The sequence below is a fragment of the Heterocephalus glaber genome, unplaced genomic scaffold, assembly GCF_053883595.1.
Source record: "Heterocephalus glaber isolate CG9 unplaced genomic scaffold, H.glaber_assembly_v1.0 deba00001613, whole genome shotgun sequence".
NCBI classification, from domain to species: Eukaryota; Metazoa; Chordata; class Mammalia; order Rodentia; family Bathyergidae; genus Heterocephalus; species Heterocephalus glaber.
In genome coordinates, this window is record NW_028258384.1 from 34201022 (window position 1) to 34225332 (window position 24311).

General features: G+C 39.4%; 1 protein-coding gene across 6 annotated transcripts in view; it reads left to right on the forward strand.

The window, feature by feature from the left end:
• The first annotated feature begins 273 nt into the window (after positions 1-273).
• Mid2 (midline 2) overlaps positions 274-24311 on the forward strand; it is a 115367-nt gene continuing 91329 nt past the window's right edge. For 3 of the 6 annotated variants that reach the window (XM_004861456.4, XM_087196741.1, XM_087196742.1), the window contains exons 1-2: positions 417-525; positions 15376-16091. In XM_004861456.4, the coding sequence (XP_004861513.1) occupies positions 15432-16091 (660 nt within the window). In that variant the 5' untranslated portion in view covers positions 417-525; positions 15376-15431. Of the gene's footprint in view, positions 526-594; positions 1165-15375; positions 16092-24311 lie in introns of those variants that run through there. The other 3 variants (XM_021241605.2, XM_021241606.2, XM_004861455.3) reach the window with 2 other exon arrangements.

The following is a 24311-nucleotide window of genomic DNA, read 5'->3' on the forward strand; positions in this document are numbered from 1 at the left end:
AGAAAAAAGGGGTTAGATTTCCTTCAATTGTCTGCTTTCTTTTTTGTCTTCACTATTTTTGCTTTACTCTCTAGTGAACTTTACCTAAAGGACCTTTGCAGTGGACCCAGGCACTCTTCTCATTGGCATGTGCAAAGACCTTTTCTTACAACTTGGGGTTTGTGGGGCCAAGGGTGCCTGTGGCGGGAGAAGACTTTGGTCCTAGTCTCCTTCTGCATTTCACACATTCTGGGCTCACACTCCTGGTCTTTCTTCCCCTTTCCTCTCTCCCTCTCCCTCCTCTTCTCTTCTCTTCTCTTCTCTTCTCTTCTCTTCTCTTCTCTTCTCTTCTCTCTCTCTCTCTCTCTCTCTCTCTCTCTCTCTCTCTCTCTCTCTCTCTCTCTCTCTCTCTCTCTCTCGTTCGCATTAAACACACACACACACACACACACACACGCACGCGCGCGCGTGCCCGCTCGGGCCCCTCTCGGTGTGTCTTCCTTCAAGATGACAGGGCGCTGGAGAAAAGGCTGCTGGAATCAGCTGGTAGGTACAGTAGTAACCCGAACCCCACCCACCCACTGCCTTTGCTTGCTCAGGTTTCTCCGGTCCTTCCTGCCGGGGGAGAAAACAAGTAAAGGCGCCTCCAGAGGAGGGGCTGGGGGGACCTGGGAGTGGCAGGGGCGGTGAAAGGTGAGAGAGGGAAGGTGGCCCGGTGCCCCTTCAGCCGGGGCTCCTCTCAGTGCTCCCTGGGGGTGTCAGCCTCAACCCTGTCTGCACCCACTCCACCCCCCTTTTCGAAGGGGTTGCTTTCCCCCCCCCTCCTCTGCGGCAGCGGAAATGACAGTGTGGTGTTGCTGTGGTGTCATGGTGCTGCCCCTGGACCGACGGGCGAAAACTCTTTAAGTTTAGCCCAGGAGACCCAGCCTGGGCAGCGTCGCGGTCGCTGTGCCATTCCCTGAGAGGCGCGCGGGCTGGCGGATCTCGGCTGTGGTGCGGCGGAGGCGCCGGAGGCGGCGGCGGCAGCACCGGGGAAGGCGGGCGGCGGCCTAGAGTGGCGGCGGCGGCAGCGAAGGAGGCCCGGGAGCTCGCGCGGGAGCCCTAGCCAGTTTGCTGCGGAGGAAGGAGAGCGTCGGGCGCTCTTGAACGCGCCTAGGAGATGGCTGGCACCCGGGAACGCTACGGGTAAAACGCGCCCCCTCGCTGCGGCCCTGGGGGTGGAGCGTCGCCTCCCCCGCTTAGGGCTCGGCCGGGCTCCGGCCTCTCTTCAGGTGCTGCCGGGGCCCGGGGCTGGTCGAGGGCTCTTGGGCTCGGTGAGAAGGGGTGATGGGGGCAGCTGCAGTGGCCCCGGCCCATCACCGGCTTCCCGTCCTGCCATTTGGGTGCGAGCTTCTCCTGCTGCCCTCCAGGGACTGAGTTTGCACTCCCTGGTGCCTGGCGGGGCGGGCCCGAGGCTTCTCGCGCAGCTGGGCCGGGCGGGAGGGACGCTGGCAGTAGAACGGCTCCCTTGGCGCCTGGGCGCGAGTCTGGGAAAGGGCACTGCCGCCTTCCCACGCTCCGCTGTCTGCAGTTTCCTTGGCCCGGGCGGCGTCCTTAGGTCGGTAGTCTCCCTAGCAGTGTTGGTGCAGCAGCCTGCGACGCTGCGGACACTCTGCCGGCGGGAGGCGGGAGGCCCGGCGAAACTTAATCCTTGCTCTGCTCCTGGAGCGATCCTCCAGTCTCCCTCTGGGTAGTTCCTTATTTCTGGCCTAGCTGTGAAACCAGCTCTGTGGGGAAAAGGGAAAACTTACATATGTCTACAGGACAGACTGCAACTAAGCCAGGGGAAGGTGGGGTTTTTCCATTTCTGGCTGGTAAGAATTAAGTAAATAATGGCGGAGTAGATTTACAGAAACATTACTGGTAATGATCCGGTTTAGGTTACTTAGCACTTCCTGGACTTGGAAGCATCTCTTCTCAGAGCAGGAAATAGGGATCGTGGTTGGTTGGGCTCTTCACTTTCTTCCACATTGCACTATGCTCCTTCATGATCACTCAGCTTATTCTTGCCTCATAACACCTATTTGCACACGCAGTCTCCCACTGGATCCCCTCTGCTGCCAACCTTTCCCCACCAACCTGTGTACCCCCAGCCATACAGCTTCTTGCTTCTCAATCAGATTGCCTTCTTGAGGATTTCTGTGTGTGGGGCGAGTGAATGGTGATGATTTTGTGTCTCTGAGGAGGCGCCCTCATGAAGGAAACATTGGGAACTGTAAATAGACAAGTACTATGTGGGGATTAATTTTTCTGATTCTCAATTTAGGCCACAAGGGCTGCCTTTAACCCCTTCTGTTCCCTCTCAGCACTCCAAACGGTTCTCTGGCAAAGTTCCGAAAGAAGGGGAGTTGCCAAATAGAGAGTACCACCCACCTGCTTTTCTTCTGTTTTGCTCTACCTCAGATGATCCCCCTCTATCCCTCTTTCTACCTTCTCACTGCCCTGAGGGAGAAAGTCTTTGCTAGTTTTGTATATTCCTGCCCAATTAGCTTAACTACAGATACATAATGTGAATTAGATTTCTCCTGATTGTTCCTCCCAATTTGATTTATGTGGTTGAAATATAGGTCTAGGAGCCAAGAAGATCAGAGAGTTCACCCCAAATCTGATGTTGCGTTGGCTTTATGGCCTTAGGACATTCTTACGACCTTTCTTTCATAGTTAGCCCACTTGTATAAAAGGCATAATATTGTGTACTGAATATTGTGAGCCTTGGCTTGGTCCTTTGAAGATGAAAGGGTTCTATAAACCCTTAGCATTATACTTTTCAAAGAAAGCACTTAATTTACCTTTTATTGGGTTAGTGGATTGACTGGGTGTAAATAGGAGCCCTAATTTACAGAAACCTTAATTTGCCATTATTAGTCCCCTGGGATTCAAATCTATCATTGTATATAGGTCCTAAGTCTGTTTTCACCTCCTCAATTCATGTACAAGAGAATGAAAATATACAAATAGGCATACAGAGTAATGGTGATGATTTTGAGCTGTGAATCATATCTAATATGCTTTCACCTAACAATCTGAGCCAGACTCATTTGAAAACATAACCTCACCCATTTTTAGTCTCTATGGAGGTAGTCAATTTCTAATAAAAATGGTACAAATAATTACAGACCTGGCCATATAAGCATGATTAGTATCTAGCAGCAGTGAGTCAACAATATTAAGCACCTATAATGTACAGAGTTCTTTGCTAACTGGACTGAGGCTCCAGACTTGGCCCAACATTTTGTCCCCTTGTTTATTCCAGGATAGAGTCCATACTTGCTGCTTCAGGATTAGGATGCAGGAGTGTTGTGTTGGGCAGCGTAGAAGTGAAAGACGTGAGGGGCTGATTGTGTCTCTCCTATTTACTTTCCTGATGACTAGTATTCTCATTTAGCATGTTGTACCTTGCAAGCCTGCCTTCAGGAAGTACTGTTGCAAATTAGAGTGACTTGGATGCTTCATCTGAACAGTGCAAATTGATTTAGATGAAATTGGTTTAGTTAATCCCTTTAAGAACAATTCAACTTGCTTCAACTTGCAGATCTTAAAGTAGTACCAGCGGAGTCTCATAATTGCATCCAAATATTGCTGTGGGTTGTGAGCTTGTCCATTCATTCATCCCTTCTCCCATAAAATCTGCTGACACCACAACTGAGAAGGAATTTACAGAAGGAGTATGTCTTTATCACTCAACAAACCTCATTGGCTTGCTGGAAAAGGAGAGAATGCTGTTTTTTCATTTTGTCCCTTAGAACTCAAGTTTCCTCTTATTCATTTAGGGCATAGAGCTCTAGAGAGGGTGAAGACAGGGCTGAAGACAGGCACAGAGTATATCTCAAATGGCTGTTCTTGAAGGTACCCACACGAACTCATGTGTGTCTGTCATTCAGACTTTATGGATCTTGATAAGTTCCTAGCTGTTAGGTCATTGGACTTGGCTACTAGAGCAGGCCCAAGTATTTGCCATTTCAATTTAGCATTACATTTTTTGTCCCCTCTTCTGTGCAAAAGATAAAATGAGGCTTTGTATTCATGAAGCACCTTCTTACTTAACTTGGGTGTTATGACCTGGATCATTGCATCATCAAAATATGAAATATAACATGTTCATACTGGATATACCACAGTTCAGGAGAGTTCAAAGCTATTCACTTTTTGATGGATGAAATTTTGATGCCAAGGCATTATTGCTTTAATGCCTATTTCGGATCTCTAAAAAATATTGTGCTCATCACTGAGCAGTATACAGAAGAGAACAGAAAAGTATTTGTCAACCAGTGTATTGGGTCACACTAGCCAGTGAGAAGATCAAATGTGTGGTACTGGGACAAGAAATTCCAACCCGTTCCCTCCCCACCCTGCCCCGCCCCAGCAGACTGCTAGTCCTTTTTAATTCTCATCTTCAAGAATTAGTATATGTTTATTTCTCACTTTTGTGTATTAAAACTTTGCTAAGAGTTTTCTGTGGGTTCTAGAGGTCTGTGGCTCTTTCTATCTGTTACGTTTTTGATCTTTTCCTTCTTCATAACCATGGGCAGATGGAATGTTTATGATGGTCTTCTAGATCCTTCATTTTCCCTTAAAAATCTTATAAACTGGTATAAAATGTTGTGAAGTATGGGTGGTGGAGGGATTTTGAGTAATGTGCCAGCATCTCACCATTTCCTTCTCCATGTTGGGTGAGTTCATCTGAATACACACAAGGATATTGGTTTAGCCTAAGTGGATTAGCAAAGCACCATTTGTAAGAGATAGTCCACTGGAGTTCATATCTCCCTGCAGCATTCTGACTGCCTGACCTTGTCTCCAGCCTCTTTCCTGCAGGTCAGACTCCTCTGGTTGATAAACAGCATCTCTAGTCTCTGGAACTTTATCTTACAGAGATACCAGATGATCTGATAACAACCCATTATATAATCTAAAACTCTCCTGCAATATATAATCCAGCATTTGTAAATTGCCTTGATAAAAGCATAATGTATAGCATGGCAGACATGCTGATTCAGGACAAACAAGTGTCTGAATATATACCAACAGAGAGATAGAAAAAAGGTTTACGGTTCAGAATTCTCAATCACTTTTTCTGTAGCCCTTTGTTCAGTGTTGCTAGGATTCATGTGGTTCCCAAGAGAGTTGAAGCTTGATTTCAAATAGGCCTCTGTTCTCTGTCCCTTGTTTCTGACCTGAACTTTGGGTTCTCTCAGTGTAACATTCAACAGCATGCCCTACATACGTATATGTTGCTGGTTTCACTCTGTAGAAGTAGAGATGACTGCCAGTCCAGGTGGACCACTGAACTTTTAAAAATTCACAAATATTTCATTGGGAAATAGATTGGGAAAAGCAGTTCTAGAATAGATGAAAAGCTGTACTTGAAGCAGTAGGTAAGTTTGTTCTTCATTTGTTCCTCAACCTTATGACTTTGCCAGAATAATCTGCATCAAGGTGACAGTGTTATGAATTGTGCTTGAATTCCTGTCAAGTAATATGTGTTACCTTGGCAAATCCATTTCTTGGTTACTTAGATTAATCTTTTGCATTTGTACCAGATTTAGGGCCTTTAGTTCTGCTATTTTGATACTCATTTCAATGTTTATGATGACTATATTCTATGAAATGCCCAGTAGTTAGATTTAGAGGCTAATTATTGAAAGGAAAGAATGATTAAATTCATGTGCTATAAAATATTAAGTAAGCTTTAATAATCTATTACACAGGAATTGGTTGTGGTAATCAGCCTTCAATCTTGAGTTCTCCCCGTGTATTTTGAAAGTTTAAGAGAACAAGAACTGAGATAGTTCTTCACTGGGGGGTGGGGGTGGGGGTGGGGGTGGGAATCCTAGCCTAAGGGGAAAGCCATATGAGCTTAAGAAACAACTCTTTGTGGAAGTGTGATTTAATTGCCCTCCATTATGTCAACCATGTGTTTGGGGGCAAATTTCCAAACATTTGCTGCATTTTAAGAAGCAATATACTCCATGTCTCTCATCTGTGAATGTTATTATGAAAATACTAATATTTGTAAAACAGGCTAATAATTTTATTTTATCTTCATCTGATCCTCACAAAAGCCTGTGAGATGTATAGGGCACATAGTTTTTATTCAATAGATGAAGAAGCTGTGGCCCAGAGAGTTTAAATGTCTTGCCTAGGATTGCTCAGCCAATTCAGTTTAGATTCAAGACTAAAAGCAGGCTCTATTATGAGGATCAAATAAGATAATGGCTTTGAGTTCATTTGAAAAGTATAAAGTACTATGCAAATGTAAGGGAGATATTATTATTAATTGTGATTACTGACCAACTATTGCCCTTTTTCAGGGTTTCTCTTTTCAGTCCTTATTCTATCCAGTGATAGTTCTATCAACTGGTTGCCTTTTATGTTCTGAAACTACCTTTTTTGAACTTTAAAAGGTCCTTTGTTAATCATTATGTTTAAGGATTTGGTTGTCTTCTTTTTCAGTTCCACAAGGTGTGTCACTACTTTATACTGACACAGGATACTCCCAACCCCCATGAATGTCCACAGGAACAGTTATTGTATCTTCCTTGTGGTGTAACAGACCAAACCATTCACTGTACTTTAACACCTTGACTTAGCCAAAAGAAAATAATGAATTTTGTTTATTTCCATGTTCTCTGGTGATGTAATAAATAAGATACAGTACATGTTTTTATGAGCTGGTTTACAATAATCCAAAATATCTTTCCTATGTGGCAACAGATAGCAAGAACTCTATGATAATATGATGTTAGAGCTAGAAAGCATCTTAAAGAGATCATCTGTTGATTCTAGTCCAACTTGAACAACATTTTACAGTTGAGGAAACATTAGATTAAGCCAGGACTCATTTGCCCATTCCATTCCCCAAGGAAGGGAGACAGTTTCTAGTATTTTGAGAAAGTTCTCATGTGAGGTTAATGTTACTATCCTGAAGAATATTTATTTTATATAAAACATTTAAAAAATAAAACTCTATAACCCATTTCAATTATCAATCTACAGCTCAGAGGTCAGGGTTGGTTCTCATGGATTTTCTGTGAAGGAGGGTAAACTGTGGCTCCTCAGGAAGGAAGTGAGAACCCAGAGCCACATTCAGTAGATGGAAATTAGCTGTTGGAATAAGAGAGTGATTAATTATGTTCAAATAACATTTGAAATGAAAGAATTCTGCAAGTGTAGATCACATCTTTTCTCTTAATCAGAGTTAGCTAAATGCTGGATTTGCAGGGCGATGCTGAAATCATCTTTTTTTTTTTTCTGTTGGTATTTATTTATTTATTTTTTTGTACCGGGTATTGAACTCCGGTCCTTGTGCTGCGAGGCAGGCGGCGGAACCACTGAGCTAAATTCCCGGCCTAAGATTTCTTTCTTTTTTTTGGGGGGGGGTACCGGGGATTGAACTTGGGTCCTTGTGCTTGCAAGGCAAGCAATAGAACCACTGAGCTACATCCTTGGCACTGAAATCATCTTATGAGTATAGAATGCATTTTTTTTTTTTTGGTACGGGGATGGAACTTGGGTTCTTGCGCTTGTGCAGCAGGCGTCGAAACCACTGAGCTAAATCCCTGGCCCATAGAATGCATTTTTTATCTTAACTACTATCATTGAAACTTTTTTTTTTCTGCCAAGGCACAGAGCTTTCTGATACCTCATCAGTGAGTTAATACTCATTAATTTCTTTTTTTGACAGTTCGCATCCTGAAGAGGGGTGCAGGGTAAAGATAAACTATATGGAAACAATTATAATTGTAATGTGATAAAGCAAAGACAAATACATAAGCATACATATTTGACTACACATTACTAACTAAATGATTTGGAAAGGAATTAATCAAAGCGTATACATGCAGGATTTGTCCCCTCCCTCTCTCCCTCCTTTCCTTCCCTCCTTTCCTTCCTTCCTTCCTTCCTTCCTTCCTTGCTTTTTGAGACAGGGGCTCATTACATAGCTCAGCTGTCCTTGAACTCATGAACCTTCTGGAGTGCTGGGATTACAGGCATGTGCCACCTTGCCTAGATTTTATTTGTTTCTCAATATGACAAATGGTCCTGCCCTCCTGGGAATTTTATTAATGTATTTTAATGACAAACCATTGTGTTTTCTGGAAAGTTTCATGATTACCTGTTGTTAAGTCATACCCTATCAGGTTTACATTCTGTCTTTGTCCTGGGTCTACTCTCTAATTCTGCATAGATAAGTGATTCAAAGTTTTCAAGATGCCCTATGAAGAATGTGATCATTATGTACTACAAACATGTACCAATAAAAATAAAAATTTGGAAAAAATTTTGAAGTTGCAGTATATTTTTGTCATGTGACTTTCTCCTACTAAACGTATTTTGTGATGACAGGTGTCAGATATTTTTCGGGAATCACTTAAAGATTTTTAAGTGAATAGAAATTTGGAGTTGAGAATTTTATGACACCTGTTGATCATTAAAGTTATCTCAGGACACTGGAAAACCTAGATAAGGAATCATTGACCTAGAATAATTGAAAGAAATAAGCAATCTAATAGAGTTTATGAACTCTATATAATTAACACCTTTGGCAGTATAATTTTATTTTTTGGGGGGGTACCAGGGATCGAACTCGGGACTTTGTGCTTGCAAGGCAGGCGGTGGAACCACTGAGCTAAATCAAATCCCCGGCCCTAAATTGTTCTCCTCTTTTTTTTTTTAATACCGGGTATTGAACTCGGGACCTTGCGCTTGTGAGGCAGGTGCTGGAACCACTGAGCTAACCTCCCAGCCCGGTTGGCAGTATAGTGGTTAACTATTTACATTCTAGAGTCAGATAGACCTGGGTTTGAATCTTTATTTAAATTGAAGTATAATTCATATACCATAATATTCACCATTTTCAATGTACAATTCAGTAGTTTTTAGTATATTCACAAAGTAGTGCAACCATCACTGTCTAATTCCAAAACATTTTCATCATCCCAAAAAACTCTGTACTGTGAATGGTCACTCCACCTCCCTGCCTCCTGGCACCTGGCAACCACCAGTCTACTTAATATTCCTATGGGTTTGCCTATTCTGGACATTTCATATACAAGGGATTATGTAATATATGACTTTTTGCAGCTGATTTCTTAGAATAATGTTTTCAGGGCTCATCTGTGTTACAGCATGAAGCAGTATTTCATTCTTTTTTATAGCCAAACTGTGCTAGTTGCTTTTCTCATTGCTGAGACAAAATACCTGACACCCATAGTTAAAGAGAGAAAGGTTTATTTAGCTCACAGTTTGTAGCAGTTTCAGTCCATAATCGGCTGGCTCCAAGGCAGGGTGGCTTAGCATAGGGGCTTCACAGAGAACTGTTTATGGCAGTCACAAGGTAGCAAAAGCAACAAGGGAACCTTAACAGTGTCCTTCTGCCCTTTTTATCTTATCCAGACTACTGGAATTAGGGTGGTGCCATAACAATCAGTGTACTGGTTTAGTAATCACATACCCTTAATCCCAACATCACACACTCTAGATGCAGCCGCCTCTGAAAACACCACCTAAACCATAACACAAAATTTTATTATATGAATACACCACATTTTGTATATCTGTTCATCAGTCAGTGGACTTTTGGATTGTTTCCCTTGTGGCCACCATGAATAATGGTGCTTTGAATATTTGTGTACAAGTTTTTGAATGAGCACATTTTCATTTCTTTTGTGTGTACACCCAGGAAATGCTGAGTCATATGGTAACTACATTTAACCTTTTCAGGAACTGCCAAACTATTTCTCAAAGCAGCTGTACCATTTTATACTCCTTCCAGCAATGTGTGAAGATTCCAATTTCTCCACATCCTGGCTGACACTTGATATTTTCTGTTTTGTTTATTTTAGCCATCCTCGGTGTATGTTAAGTAGTATATCAATATGGTTTTATGTGAAGAGCACTTCACATAGTACTCAGAATACAAGAGGCGCTCCATAAATCCTAGATTCCCTCTAGATTAAGGTATATTTTATCAATAATTACTGAATATCTAGATTGTGGAAGTCACCATGTTGTGAATAAAGATATGAAATTATAATGGTTAATGATGTTGGGCATCTTTTTATGTGGTTATTGGTTATTTGTATATATCTTCTTTGGAGAAATGTCTATTTAAATCTTTTGCCTATTTTTAAATTGGGTTGTCTTTTCTATTGTTGAGTTATAAGAGTTCAGTATATTTGTAGATCCCATACTCATATAAAATATGGTTCGCAGATATTTTCTCCTATTCTGAGTTGTTTTTTCACTTTGTTAATGATGCTTTTTGCAATACTGAAGTTTTAAGTTTTGATTAAGTATCAATTATCTATATTTTCTTTTGTTGCTTGTGCTTTTGGTATCTTCTGAAAGGCTATTGCCTAATCATAAAGATTTACACTTATCTTTCCTTTCCAGAGTTTTACAATTTCAGCCTGTATGTTTAGGTCACTGATCCATTTTGAATTACTTTTATATATGTTGCTAGGTACAGCTCCAGCTTCATCTTTCTGCATGTGGAGATATGTTTGTCCTAGCATCATTTGTTGAGAAAACTATTCTTCCTTTATTGAATGATTTTGGAACACTGGACAAAAATAAATTGACCATAAATATATGGGTTTATTTCTCAGTTTTTCCAAGTATGAACATTAGCATTGCTATTTGCAAAGAAGTGGATAAATTACCTTTTTAAAAATAATAGTAATACTTACTTTTTAGAAAATTATTAAGCTAAATGAGAAAATGGATATAAAAGCTATTGTAAAGATGCTTAGATAATCATGCAGGCAAGGAACAGGGAGGATAGTTGAAAGAATGCCAAAACATTGGGTATAACCAGATGGAGATTTCATAAATGAGAGATGAATAAACAGATATTTGAAGAAGTTGAAGAAAAGTATTGAGTTTCCCCAAATTAGCTAAAGCGGCTACTATGTATTTTTTTAAGAGTAGGAAAAATTTATTGAGAGAAAAAAAGCTTCTGTCTAAGAGACACAGAAAGGGGACCAGAAAGTGGGTTGCCTGCCCACCCCAGTTTTCAAAGATGTTTTATACAGCAAAGCCATGTGGTGAGGTGGGTAGAAAGTGGGACAAAACTATAAGACCCAATGGAAATTTACAAGGTGGGCAGGAGGTGGGACAAAACCATGACCAACCAATAAGATTACAAGTACAGTCACCCAGGTAATATTAATTAAATGGGGATCAAATGGGAAGACAATTCACATACAAGGAATTTCCCATTTAGAATATCAATCACTGCTATCTATCTCTAGGGGAAGTAGTACTTCTTTTCCTTTTTATAATGCTAACCAGTGAATGTGCCTCAATTGTTCTCCATGTTGATTCCTTGCTGTGTTGGCTCCTGGTGGGCTGATGCCTTAAGGGAGGCTCTGTCTACCTGCCAACGAGATATCTAATTAACTTACCTATCTATAATATTCCCTTCTTTGAAGAAGTACCCCTAACTGCTGTGAGGGGGCAAAGGGCGAAGACCATTCTGGCTCCTTCCAGCTGAAGAGGGTCATAGTTGTGATCAGCAGCTAGAGTTACTCTACAGAGTCTATCTAAAGGCCCTCGATAGGTGCCAAGCATTGTCATCTTGGTAGCCATATAGCTTTGAATCTGCAGGAGACAAAGCCGAAGAAACAGTTAATACATGGGCCAAATTATAAGGTCAGCAGGATTGCTATGAATATAGCCAACAAGGGTCTCCACTGGGAGGAACTAGTAATAGCCTCCCACAAAGAGGATAAGGAGAAGGTCCAGGGGACTTCAGAATCCCAACATAGAAGTCATATTGTATAGTTTAGCAGTTATGATCTGTTTACAAGGTCGATCTGGTGAATCCCGGTAAAAGAAGTCTGCACATTTGTCATTGGTTCCATTTGTATGACTGCTTGGAGTTTGGGAGCCTCTAGGCAAGAATAAACAAAACTTTTAAGAAATTAGAGCATAATCTAAGCATGAGCACACTAGAACGAAAGGGCAGGTTGGGAAGAAAGTCACACTTAGAAATTGAAATAGTGATTGTAACCTGCTGACTCTTAGATTCTTTTATTGATAAGAGGTTATCTATAAGTCTGATACTTTGTCATAAGTTTCTCTAGTTTCAGCTGTAAGAAGATAAGAGACAATTTGAAGAACAAATTTCACTAAGAAATATAAAACTCTAGCTGAGCTCTCATAGATTTTACCATAGTTTTTTTTCTAATGATCCATAATCATGGTCAGCTACTGGTAGAGCTGGAAACTGCCAGAAGAGGTCAGTGACTGGAGCCCCATTTTTACATCTAGCTTTATTACTATGGCATTATTTTATACCTCTTTTGGTTATTCTTTTCTGCTGGGTGTTTAAGACCAAGTTAAAGTGAGACCTGTCAATCAGTATGAACCTCTTGCTATCTGTCAAGGTCAGTTAAGTCTCCTCAGGCATTACTTTGGAACCATGCATAGAGCCTCTCAGCTCCTCTGTCAGTGTCAGCTGTCAGGATGGGTCACAGCCTTGCTTGACCATGTTACTTTCAGTGAAACTGTGGGAGATATTTCCCTCTTGGTGACCCTCCTTTGGCACACGGTACATTTGTCCTCTGGTGCCCAGCAATCTCCCAAGCAGCTACTATATTATAATAAAATAGAACAGAATAGAAATAGTATAGAAAGTTACTTAAAATAAGCAACAGACTGTAACCATCTTATGTTATTCCTTAAAGAGCTGAAATCAGTTAAGCTAGGTTATTTTAGTGTACTGATGCTTGAGTTTTCTGTCAAGGACTCTTTTTTTTTTTGGTACCAGGGATCGGAACTCGGGTCCTTGTGCTTGCGCAGCAGGCAGTGAAACCACTGAGCTAAATCCCCAGCCCCGCCAAGGGACTCTTTTGATAATCCTTTGAAAGCTATGGAAAACTGTCTGTCTGTGAAAATGCATATATGACATTTATACAACATTCTTTGTTTCGACACATAGGCATGCCTTTCAGCAACGCTATTGACCAACCTAGGTAGCTTCCAACCCAGAAGTTGAAGAATGCAGACATCTACTCTGGAAAAGATAGTAATAGAAGTGCAGTGTGAAGTGAAGATGCGTCTAGAGGAAAGAGATATGATTCTAGAGGGGATTAGACTGAGGTAGACAAATTCAGATGGACACAGAGACAAAAATAGAAGTAGAAATATGCTGTTTTGAAACCCTTTTGAAAATATTCAAGATAAACTCAAGTGAAGGAGATGAGATGGTTGAAATAAAGGTGTAGGGGAAAGAGCACAGGTATTGGCAGTAGAGTGACCTGTGCTCTGGGTATATATATTCCTGGCTGATTTACTCGATGACTCAAGAGTCCTACTTTTCTAATTATATGATAGATATAATAATAATATCTTCCTCAAGGCATTCTGAAATAATGGAATGAAGTAATATTTGTAAAATGCTTTACATAGTACTCAATACAAGAGGTGCTCAATAAATGCTAGATCGTCTCTTCTTATTTCTAGTCAAGAAATTATTTATTAACAATTATTAAACACATAGTTTGGAGGAGGTACCATGCCATAAATAAAAATGTGAAATTGTCGATGCCCTCGAGGAGCAGAGAAAGTTAGCTAGAAATATTTGTATATAAATGAAACAAAACAATGTTTTGGAAACCACCAGTAATTGTAATAATAGATGTGTAAAGGAGAGAATTCATAGGTTTTTTGATTTGGACTTTGATATTCACCAGCTAGCAAAAATTAAAAAATTAAAAAGGCAGCAGATTTTTTTGTGTGGAGGTGGTTCTTCAATTCTAATATATATATATATATATATATATATATATATATGTGTGTGTGTGTGTGTGTGTGTGTGTGTGTGTGTGTATGTATACCTTTTTTACTTACTCTATAGGTGAATGCTGTAGATGTTATAAGCCACAAAATCCTACCAACAGTTTTCAAGCACTTGTAAATTATAAAATGAAAATATCACAAGTTGCGCCCTTTTTTTGGGAAAAGTGGTTATACAAACCTTTGAACCTACTGAACTGAGAATGGCTGCTTTATAAATTCTTTCCTTTTACAGTTTCCTATAAATTTCCATTAAATAGCTAGTTAGCTCAGTACATTTAAAAAGTTTCATTTAGAAACAGCTTTTAGATGTACATCTACTATACTTATGAACTAGGTATAATTGTATTCAGTATTCATGTATCTTGTGAGAGTTATATATCAGATATCACTGATAAATGACAAATCTGAACATATACCAACAGTAGAATCCAATAATCAAGCTCTGGTGTAGGTTTCTAATAATATGAGATGGTGAACAAAAGCTGGTCAAAATCAAAAGATGCCTTTCTTTTTCCTATAAATAGAATTAACATTTTCAGTCACTAAGATATGTTTTATATTTTTCCTTAGGGCTAACTTAGAATATTTATGTGCATGAATTTTAATTAGTGGAAGACCCATGACAGTACATATTTGTATATTCACCTCAGAAATACCAGTGGGAGGACAGATAGACAAGTTAGTTTCTTATTGGTTGGAATGATTTTCTTTTGCTCTCAATGAAATTTTTTTGCTGTTTACCTTGCTAATTTCTATCTATATCTAGATTTGCATCTGGTTGTTTTAGGCAGAATGGAAAGATACATGGGAGATGAACAGGCTTGTGCTAGTTTAGGGATTGTTTAATAATAAAACCAAGCTGAAGCCACATGATAAAATGACTTTCTTTATCAACAACTATTGCTGAGTAAGTCATAAAGTTGAAGTTCTTTTTCATTTGACTTGATGAAATGAAGGCTTTTCTGTGAATACAGAAAATAATTCAAGTTCACATTCTCAAGAACTTATCCTACACTCGGAACATTTTTTCTATAGCTCTCCTTTTTATGTAGGCTTTCAGAATGGAATCATTTCAGGAAGTAGAGAGTTAACTTGAAATACTGCCGTTTTCCTTCCACTGGATATGAAATGGGAGCAGCTCTTATATCTTGCCTTGAAGTGAAATAGAAAAACAATATGCGAGAATGGAGATTGAGAATTTTGTAGGGCCTCTGACTCATCATAGTCCAGAAGAAGAGATGTCAGTGGAGAACATGGGAAAGAATGATCCATGCCAATGTTGTAAACTAGAATGGTAACATTGAAGAAACCAGGATTCAGAGATGGTCACTCAATTCTGTTTATTAGTGCAGGAGAATAAACTCAGACATTTGTCAGAAACAAGATTTGAAAGGGGAAAAAGTTTTTTGATTAATTCCAAAATCACTTTCCTATTGATCAAGCATCTCTGGGGAGTCCAATATGTAAAGTCTCCATTGGTTAGAGTATAATTATGCGCTATCCAGTTTAACTTGGAAATGCTTAATGACTCTTGCTTTGTATTCATTGCAGGTGAAAGCCCAGCCTCTGTGGTTCTTAATGCCTCAGAAGAATTATTTTCACTAAAGATGGAAACATTGGAGTCTGAATTGACCTGTCCAATCTGCCTTGAATTGTTTGAAGACCCCCTTTTGCTCCCGTGTGCTCATAGCCTGTGCTTCAACTGTGCCCATCGCATCTTGGTCTCAAACTGCAGCTCCGGTGAAACCATTGAACCCCTTACTGCTTTCCAGTGTCCAACGTGCAGGTATGTTATCTCACTGAACCACAGGGGCCTGGACGGCCTCAAGAGGAATGTGACCCTGCAGAATATTATTGATCGCTTCCAGAAGGCTTCAGTCAGTGGGCCTAATTCCCCAAGTGAGAACCGACGGGAAAGGACTTATAGGCCCAGTTCCGCCATGTCTAGTGAGCGAATTGCTTGTCAATTCTGTGAGCAGGACCCACCAAGGGATGCAGTGAAGACGTGCATCACCTGTGAGGTCTCCTACTGTGATCGTTGCCTGCGGGCCACACACCCCAACAAGAAACCTTTCACCAGCCATCGCCTGGTGGAACCAGTGCCAGACACACATCTTCGAGGGATTACCTGCCTGGACCATGAGAATGAGAAAGTGAACATGTACTGTGTATCTGATGACCAATTGATCTGTGCCTTATGCAAACTGGTGGGTCGTCACCGAGACCATCAAGTTGCATCCCTGAATGATCGATTTGAAAAACTTAAGGTAAGGGATCTGGGGACTATCCCTTATACAAGTTTGACTCCTCATATATAGTTATACAGTTATCAAGTTTCCTAGTAAAATACGTCATTTTTCCTATATGATGAGTGAATTAACTCCCAGTTGTTCTCATGTAGAGTAGCCTACTCGTCTCCAAGCTCTCGTGGGAACTTATCTCATCTGTTGCATTAACCTGCTTCATAGACTTCTGGACAATTCTGGGGGAGTTAGCCCATGTCTCACTCTATCAGTACTCTGTCTAGGGAAGCAATACCTTCTCTGCTTTTCTCTAACAGAGATATAGCACATTACATATCTTTGCTATGATCCTTTTATCTCTTCTTCTAAGTGAGTACCCATGTTTAAGTGTGCTATAGTTAGCATATGTGCTGATTTGCATAAATTTGAGTGTATCTGTGTAGGTACGGGTGGAGGTGTCTATCTATGTAGATGGTAGATGAGAGATTTTTGTGGAGGACTTTAACATATGTTTGTGTTTGCACACTTATTACAGTACAGAAACAGAAGTTTGTCATTAGCCATTACAAATTGCCATTAATCACTTAACACAGGGCTAATTCTAAGCCTGTTTTAAAAAAAAAGAAAATAAACAAAAAAGAAACCAGTATATCATGAAATCTGGAGGGATAGTCAAACATTTGAACTAAAAATTTAAACTGAAGACAATAGTTAATCTAGTATTAAATTTTCTGCCAGTGCGTTTTATTGTGGGTTATTAGACAGAAGCACTTGTTTGATGTTCCTGCCTTAGAAGTTCCAAGTCTTTCATTTATATCTAGTGGGCAGTTTTCTGAAGTTATTGTGCCATATAATATTTATATACAAGGCTAAGTGCCTACTTCTTCTTCTTTTTTTTTTTTTTGGTACCGAGGATCGAACTCTGGACCTTGCACTTGCGACGCAGGCACCGGAACCACTGAGCTAAATCCCCGGCCTTAATTGCCTACTTCTAAAGTTCTCCTACCTTAAATTTACGTTAACAAATGTCAGATATAGCAAATTGGTTTATTCCCATTGCATACTTACTGTGTGGTATGATTTCCCTTAAGAAGGAAGCTACTTAAGAGCTTTCTATAAAAATAAAATGTTTAAATAGATGGTAAGACTACCACTTCAAAATAAGGCTTAGTATATAATCCAAGCTAGAAGAAAGACCGAGATAGCATGGAAGGGGTGGGGGGCAGAAGGGAGTGGCCTCCTGCCACTCCTCCTGCCATATTCCGGAAAATTCTTTCAAATTTAATATAAAAAGGGCCAGGGATTTAGCTCAGTGGTTCTGCTGCCTGCCTCACAAGCATAAGGACCTGAGTTTGATACCCGGTACCAAAAAAAAAAAAAAAGATTCCTTCAAAATTTAATATAAAAAGTTATACACAAGCTTAAATATTGCATAATTTCTCTTATATGAGAAACCCAAATTATAAATGAAGAGCAAATTTAAAAAAAAGGAAGTATGGAGATAGCTCTTTCTCTAATGGGAAAGGGATCAAGATATGGATGGAGGGGAGAGGGAGGTAAGGGAAAGGGGATAAAAAAAATTAAGATATGCTATGTAACATGTGCCAACTCCACACAACGACTGGAACATGACATTCTACAAACATGTACTAATAAATAAATTAAAAATTATGTTGGTGAGGGTCGCAGTAAAATATGATACATTTTTCCTTCTGTAATTTGTTGTAGGTAATACTGAGAGTGGTCACACTGACAATGGTTTGTATCTGTTTATCATTTATATTTAATGTGCATAAAGTTCAGTGTTTATCTTTTGCATTTACTCAAGGTGATACTTTCATGTCAAAGCTGTAGAGGGGAGTTCCTATTGATATCAGTTTTTAAAACTGTAAAATGTTCTGCCTTGGGAATAGTCTGATTGAAAGCTCTGTACTTTAAAGAGGCATAAACTGAAACTTGATGGTTCGCGTGATTTGGTTAAAGTCACAGAGCTGGTTAGTAGTAGAAGTGCTGGATCTGAAACTCAGCTCCTAGACTGAGTTAACTATTCTTTCTACTGTAGCCTACTGCCACTATTTTTGGACCTACGTTTTCCCCATGAAATATGATTTAAAGCTTAATGCTCGAGAAACTGCACATTTCATGCGTCATAGATAAATGGTTATCAGCATCAAAGAAAGGACATATTATATGAACTTACAACTTCATAATACAAAAGATGGGGGGGATTATAGGAAGAATGGAAGACATGAGGAGGATGGAACAATCTCTGCCAAGTATTTGCAGGTGTTAGGACTATAATAAGGCATTGGCCTTGAGAAATATTCCAAACAGAAATATCTGTATCCGTATGAACTGCTGAGATAACAAAACGACTGGATAGAGTAAGCCTGTATCTACAGAACACCAGCTATTTGAAAACATCTGATGATTGATTAGACATTTGGCATCATGCAACTATATAGCCCTTGCTTCCAGGGATAGAGAGAATGCAAAAGTATTTTATCAAAAGACACTGCAGCCTGTGATTAATCAGTATTTTTTGGAGAAAGGCCAAATTTATAATAGGTCCCCTTCAATATTTTAGAAAATGTGCAAAAAATTCTGATTATGAATTAAGTGGAAACTATTTTTTGCTCATTTTTGGAGGAAGAGTGGAACATATGAATCATTCCCAATCGTGTGGTTTGTTATGTTGTGTGGAACATCTTGGGCTTCAAGGAGAAGAGGGAGATGCTGCTAATGTGTGTATGTGGGGGAGTCACTTTGGTTTGGTGCCAAATGTACAAGAGTAGTATTTCTCCACATTAAACAGAGAGGACTGTGAGTGCCACATATAGTCAATTTTCTGGGGTTGATTTTAAATTAGAAAAGCATTTAGGATTATCCTCCTAATCTACTTGATTTTTCCCTAAGGAGATAGGAGAAAGCTGACTGGCGCAAGCTATGGGGAGACTGCCTGAGCATACTCTCATGGCCTTAAGAGGAGGTGGGGAGTTCTGTTAGGGACGGGGAGGAGTGATAGGACACACACACACACACATATACATACACACACACACACACAATCTCAAGGGCTTTGACTCTGACTAGTAACTGATAAAGTGTTTATTTTTACTGTTTGCTTCTTGAGCTTCATTTTTGGCATTTATAACTATGTTTTATGTACTAATCTCCCTGATTAGGATTAATGACCACTGATATTTTCTTGTTCAACAAAGAATAAAGAAGCCATAATGTTATAGACAAAAGGGCAGAATAATAAAAAGTTAACTTGTCTTCTTAACATGTACTCAAAATGGATCAGAGGACTGGGGGTACTTATATAGTTTTATGATCCTATTTAACTGTCTAGTCTACTTGTAGGGTTAAGATGCATGACAGATATCATTCCGAAGGTACTAGTGGTTCAATTAATTCTTCAATTTCAAAGAATACTTGCATTGCTGACAGTCATTATAGTTGTAGGTCCTATCATAATATTTACTTTCTTCATTATCTCTCTTTTTTCACACACACATACATATATGTACGTAACATATATATGTATATATACACACACACACATATATATATTAGTTCATGATATAGTCTGCATTTTTGTAAAACTGCTTCACATTTCAGAATTTTCATCCTATGAGTTCTTCCCCTTATAAAATATTAATATTTTTATATTATTAAATGTTAGCTTTATAAAAGGAGGTCAAATTTCAATGGCTCTTTTTTGCCAATAGACTTCAATTTGATATTCTAAGTCCTGTACAATTTGATTTCATGCCCACCGTTTATCTTTTTCCCTTAATATTCTCCAACAGCTTCCTTCATCTACCTACTTGAGCCTCCTTATTGACTGCTAAGCAACCCATTCTCTTTTCTCTTAACTTTCAAGAGTATTGTTCTTTTGACTTGCTTAGGAATTTACCTATTATTTAGCGCTCAATTCAAACCCCGTAAGTCCAATCCAACACACCTCAAGTACTTCATAAATTCCTTGAGGCCAGACACAACATCTTTTATTTCTCTAGTATCCTCTTTATTGTCTAGCATACTTACATATTGCTCAAGAAATCCAATTGAATTAAGTCCTCATAATGGTTTTGGAGGAAGGATACCAGTGACTGTAGCTTGGTTCAGTTCTCATCTTAGTAGATTAAAAACTATGAATACTTTAGAAGTCTGAAAAAAGTCTCCTGTGAACTGACAGTCTTCAAAGCCAGAGTGTTAGCGAAAGTATGATATGTCCTTAATTTTATGTGCCTATTCATTTTGATTGTTAGATTTTCTACCTGCCTAACCCTATGGTGACATCTATATAAATCAGATATGATTAAAATAGTTCTCTTGAGAGTGGTGCCTTCACATTTCCATGCCCACAGCCTGCCAAAAATATAGCTGATGAAAACCAGGGAGAATAGAAGAATTTTCTGAAAGAAATAAACAAGCACACTTTCTTTTTCTCATTACATTTCCACAAATTTATTACTACAAATAACTCTTAAATAAAGTTACATTTACATATCAGGGATCTTGTAAAATATTACCTGATACCGGAATAAACTTTTTGCCATGGGGAAGTAAAGCGCACACACACACACACTCTCTCTCTCTCTCTCTCTCTCTATATATATATATAGAGAGAGAGAGAGAGAGAGAGAGAGACTGAGACAGAGCAAGAGATGGCCAAAGAGAAAGATATGAGAAACTTGGAGAATGTTCAAAGGAAAGCCACAATGATAGTCAAAATGTTGGAAAATATGATATTGTAAAATTTTATCACAGTTGATTACTTGTCCTTCTAATTCAGTCACTCTGCCATCCATTCACCCAGCTGCCATCTCTTCCCAGTCATTTGTCTACTCACCCACCCTACACTCACTTCCGTTGTTCAAGATAGACACCCTCTCAACTTATGTACCACTGGGCATTTGACTATTTCTGAAGCAGTATGAATATGAACATAAGTATAAGAAAGAGAATTATCTTTATGAGGGACTGGGTTGAGAGAGGTTATATTTTCATACTTGCATGTGTGCATCATTATGCACAAATGTGTTCATTTCTGCATGAATGAGTAGCTGAGAATGACCCTGGCTGAGTACTGGTGTGTCTATAAATGCATATCACTGTATGTGAGGATAAGAGTTTGTGATACCTGCTGGTAAGTTGGGTAGGAAGAGGCCGTGAATGTAAGGCAAGCTTTCTGTGGCCACCCTTGAGAGGATTAGATCCTCAGTAGAAGCTATCCTGAGGCTAGAGATAACACTAATCAATGAGCCAAACTACATATAATCATAACAAAAATCTTCAATTGGAAGCCAGGATGGATCACCACAGGTGCAGGAACAAAAATAGTTACATCTTACCCTCATTGAAGTTCTGAATCACATTAGCTAAATATAATAAAAGCAAAATATCTGAGCCCGTATTTGTGCTCTCTAACGTGTGGTAGTGATTGTAGAGGATATGTGTAAATGAAAGTGGGGCCAGTCTCTTTCAAGGTATTTCTCAGTTAAGACAGTCTTCAACTCATGATCATAAAGTCATTACTGCTTGTAGAGTTGACTTCTCAGTTGTCTCTTAACTGCTTCAGGCTTGCTCCCTATTACGTATAATATATGTAAGTCTGCACATGTTTCATGTGTGTATGTGGGTAAGAATACATTTTATTCCATCTCTACTCAAACTGTGTTCTAAGATTCCTTTGAATCCCTATTCTTTCCCTTCCATGATTTATATTGATTGCTCCGGCTCTGTATTTGGTTAGTATTAATTGGACCCTGTGTTGGAAGTTTTCTGTTGTTTCTTTGGCTTGAAAGGAAGTTTAACAGATACTTCTATTATCTGTGATCTTATCTTTTTGTTTTGTCCCAAGTTGTCTCATCAACATCTGAAAAGGGTCAACAATCATTAGTTTGAGAACAATTTGCAAAATGTTATCTCAGATTATTCTTCAGTCCATAAAAATCCTATCTGCTATTGTTGGGCAAAGAAACATATATTCAAACCCAAAGCAGTGAAGTTTAAAAGGAAAAAATGTGATGATGGCCTTCAAGTTCATGAAAAGTTCATATATTGATGGTTCTTTGTCTCTTCTGATGATAGAATAACCAATAAGTAGCTTTAATATGGTGCACACTTGTAATTCCAGCACTCTGGGAGGCTGAGGCAGGAGGAATATTTAGAGGCTAGCCCAGGCTACATAGTGAAACCCTGTCTCAAAAAAGAAACAAACAAAAAAAGACTATAATTTAAAATGTAGAAACAGATATTTAGGCTAGAGAGTCATTCAGCAAACAATTAATGACTATTTACTTTGTTTATGAACACTTTGGACATTGTGGTGGGATCTGGTGAAACAGAAAATAAGGAATTGTCCCTCCCATAAAGGGGCTTTGAGCTTTGGGGATACAGCCAAGTAAATGGAAAATTCTAATTTAATATGGTAAGTGCCATGGCAGAGATTTGAACAGGATACTCTGAAACACAGAGGACAAGTCAGGGAAAGATGTCATCAAGCTCAAAAACAGAGGATCATGAGTGTTTTTGTGGGAGAAGAAAGGTAAAACTAGAGAGGATCAATGAAGAAAGACTTGAAAGGACTTGAATACTGGATAGTAGTTATAGATGATGGAGAGAAAGAATTAGAAAAGGACTTTTGTGTTGGGAATGTCTTGAAAAATGGTGGGATTAAGGACAGAAATGGGGAAATTAGGAAGAGGCAGCAGTTTTGGTGAGATGCTTTGATTTAATATTTGAATTTAATGTTATTGTGGGTCATTCAACATTCACTCACTCATCAGACATTTAATAGCACACCTATTAGAACACCTATTGGGCACCAGGAGATGTATTGAGGTTCCAGTGATAAAGACAGCATAGTTTCAGCCCTGGTATAACTCTCAGTTTAGTTTTGGGGAGACAAACAATTAAAGACACAGTTATAAGGCTGTGTAAACACAGACTCATAAGAGAGTAAAGGAGGGACAGTAAAAAAGACTTTAGGTCGGTTTTTGACCATGTCCCCCTCTCAGGGCATAAGAATAGGGACAAGGATGGGGAGTAATTTGGTTCAAGAGAAAAGAGTTTGTTCAAACATCTGGAAAAGAGAAAGCAAAGAGTACTGTACTCTTAGAACCGCAAAGGCAAGTGTTCTAGAAAGAACTGAAATTCAGGCTTTTCCAGTGGCTGAAAATTTAAGGCTGGAGAAATAGATTTGAGAGTCTTCAGCATGGAGTAGAGCCATGTAGTAGTGAGCTGAGTAGGAGCCATGGATTGAGTGTTATGGCACCCTTATGGTCTAGACATTAAACATGAAGGAAGAGTGGGTGAAAGATTATGAGGATGTACATGAGAGGCTGGCATTGAAGAGGAATAGTTCAAGTAGAATATAGTCCTGAGGTCTGCAGGAAAGTAGAGTAGGCTTTGGCTCACTATTCTGAGTGTTATCAAAATAAACACTGGATTTATGCTTTTAATTCAGATTTTTTAAAGAGGAGCCAAATGATAATTTACCTACTTAAGCTAGAGATTTAACTATGCTGTGTACCTGAAGAGGGAGAGGGAGAAGAATATCAGATGGTTTGGGTAACATTTCTAATAAGGGTAGAAGGGGAGGTGTGGTTCTTTGCTCCATGGTTGCAGAGACTTTTGGAATGAAAAGAGATGGCTACTTGTTTCATCTGGCTAGAGGGTCTGCTTATTTTCTAACAAGCATCAAGAAGAGTAGACCTATGGGATATACATCCAGTATATTACCCGCATCTCCTTCCGAGATATAGCCTGTGTCTATACAACAGCAAATAAATGTTTGGGGAAAGAATAAACTCTGGCATAAGGGTGTGGGCTTTAGTTTGTGGACCAGATGGTGTGTTCTGTTGTTTTAAAGCCATATGTAATTGATACATAAAGTGACAGACTGAAGTAAAAGCAAAATAAGTATTTTAAGACAAGCAGTCAAAAAGAAGGCAGAATATGACCCCCAAAGCATAAGTGAAAAATCTGGCTTTTGGAAGAACTCGGAATGTTAGTGTATAGACAAGTTGTCAAAAAAGAACATGTCAAGGAGTAGTTATGGGGTTGCTGGCTCAGGTTATTTTAAGAATGAAGCTGTCTTTTGACAACTAGGAAAACTCAGGTTTGGGGTACATTGACCTTCTCTTCTTTACCTCTCCTTCTCACTCCCTACCCTAGGGTTCAATTCCTACATCAAAACCCCAAGATTAGAATCTTGCCTAGATTTAAATA